General features: G+C 38.7%; 1 protein-coding gene across 1 annotated transcript; it reads right to left on the reverse strand.

Moving 5' to 3' along the window:
* Positions 1-425: 425 nt before the first annotated feature.
* On the reverse strand, positions 426-1,181 carry TMEM251 (transmembrane protein 251). The gene has a single exon (XM_009581159.1). It carries the CDS (start codon positions 1,148-1,150, stop codon positions 755-757), a length of 396 nt encoding a protein of 131 aa, XP_009579454.1. The 5' UTR covers positions 1,151-1,181; the 3' UTR covers positions 426-754.
* Between the last annotated feature and the right edge of the window lie 505 nt (positions 1,182-1,686).

Genomic DNA, 1,686 nt, shown 5'->3' on the forward strand with positions numbered 1-1,686 from the left:
GAAGTTTTGTGCAGACTATAAGCCAATGCCAGCATAAGCTGCTTTTGACATCATAGGAAAAGAGTTTAAAGCACCAACCTCCAGGCCTATGCCACTCCTCACTGCCTACCTACCACAATGTGGTACTGTTGTGGTCACTGAAAAAAAGTACGCTACCACAGAAAAAAAAGTACCTTCTTCCCTTTAAAGGTTCGCACAAACTTTATTCATTGCTTCCTGTATTTATATCTAAACTTATTTTCAAAAAAAATCATTAAAAACCAGCACTGATGTAGATATTACTTAAAAAAAAAGTAAAAGAAAAGAATCGTGTTAAGTGCAGCTTTTATAATCACGTTCTGATTTTTTTTCCTTTTACATTTACCACAAAAGAAGTATCTTTTCATTGATTTTACTCCAGGGGAGAATATAGGAAATCACTTTTTTGCACAGACGAGTAAAGTCATGGACCAGAAACTTATTTCCCCACAGGATGTTTCAGATGGAGTGTTGCAATTTTGCATAATTAAGGCAAAATGAGGAATACTTCCATCAAGTGTCACATAGGGCTCTCCCACACTGGCCATTCTGATAGACCCATATTTAAAAACCTTTGTAGTTACTTTTTTTTTTTTAAATAGAAAACAGTCATTCTCTTCATTGCTTAACAGTTTGAAAGAAAAGGCTCTTTCCAGCCTTCACTCAGAACTTCAGTCTTGTGATTAGATCAGGCATATGCAATTGCTTCAAACAGCTACGGAAACTAGAAATTGAGCTAAGTGTCAATCAGTTGTAATCTACTGATCTGATTAGAGGCCTTCACAAATGTTTGATGACGATTGCAAATAACAGCCAAGCAGATAGGAATGATGCAATACCCAACAGTTTTGGGGTCAGCTCTTGTACAGGAATAGAGGAACAAGAACATCTGTAAATACGGTATTAAAAATATTATAGTCCACAGCCAAAAAGGCAAGGATAGCAGTCGTACTTTTAAGGAGTGCGTCCATGTGGTTCCTTCCTGTGGTTCCTTGGGGTGTTGCTGAATGTGCTCCAGTGCTAGTTTGTTGTAAGTCTCATTGATTTCAAAGACGTAATAAAAAGCTGCAGCACTTGCTAACAAGTACAACCCCACACCAATCCATCCCATCCTCTGGCGGAAGTTCATCATTCTCCATGCTCTGCACCTGGAACAAAAGGCAACATATACATTCAGCACAGCTTGGAGAAAGAGGGGACACAGATGAAGCTTGGTTTTCATAAATTAACTTTTTATAACTTTTCATTACACATTAGTAAAAACAGCACACACATCCATTTCTGAAGACCTGAATTCTCTCTACATCAGAAAAAATGCCAGCAACAGGCTAATGGTAATTACATACAATGCTCCATCATTGGCTATGGCTAGTTTAGGGCCTGCTAGCTATCAAGTTATACCAGGCTAAAGTCAAGTACTGAAGGAACAAAACAGAAGTCATGAATTGGATAACGTACTTACCTCATCTGCCCTCAGTGCCTCTAGCCACAGGGTGGGGATAATACAAGACTTTCTATAAATATGGAAAGTTTGTAAAGTTCTTTGACACCTGCAAGACAAACACGCTGCTAGCCAGCCACTAACAGGAGCATCACTGCTTGTTTGCAGTGTAGCAACATCCAGTTTTATTAAGCTCTAGCTGAGGTCCCATCTATGAACCATATAAA

Source organism: Fulmarus glacialis, unplaced genomic scaffold (assembly GCF_000690835.1).
Source record: "Fulmarus glacialis isolate BGI_N327 unplaced genomic scaffold, ASM69083v1 scaffold21597, whole genome shotgun sequence".
In the NCBI taxonomy this organism is placed as follows: Eukaryota; Metazoa; Chordata; class Aves; order Procellariiformes; family Procellariidae; genus Fulmarus; species Fulmarus glacialis.

Coding starts and splice junctions, on each gene's coding strand:
- TMEM251 (XM_009581159.1), bottom strand. CDS start 1,150: ATGATGAACTTCCGCCAGAGGATGGGATGGATTGGTGTGGGGTTGTAC.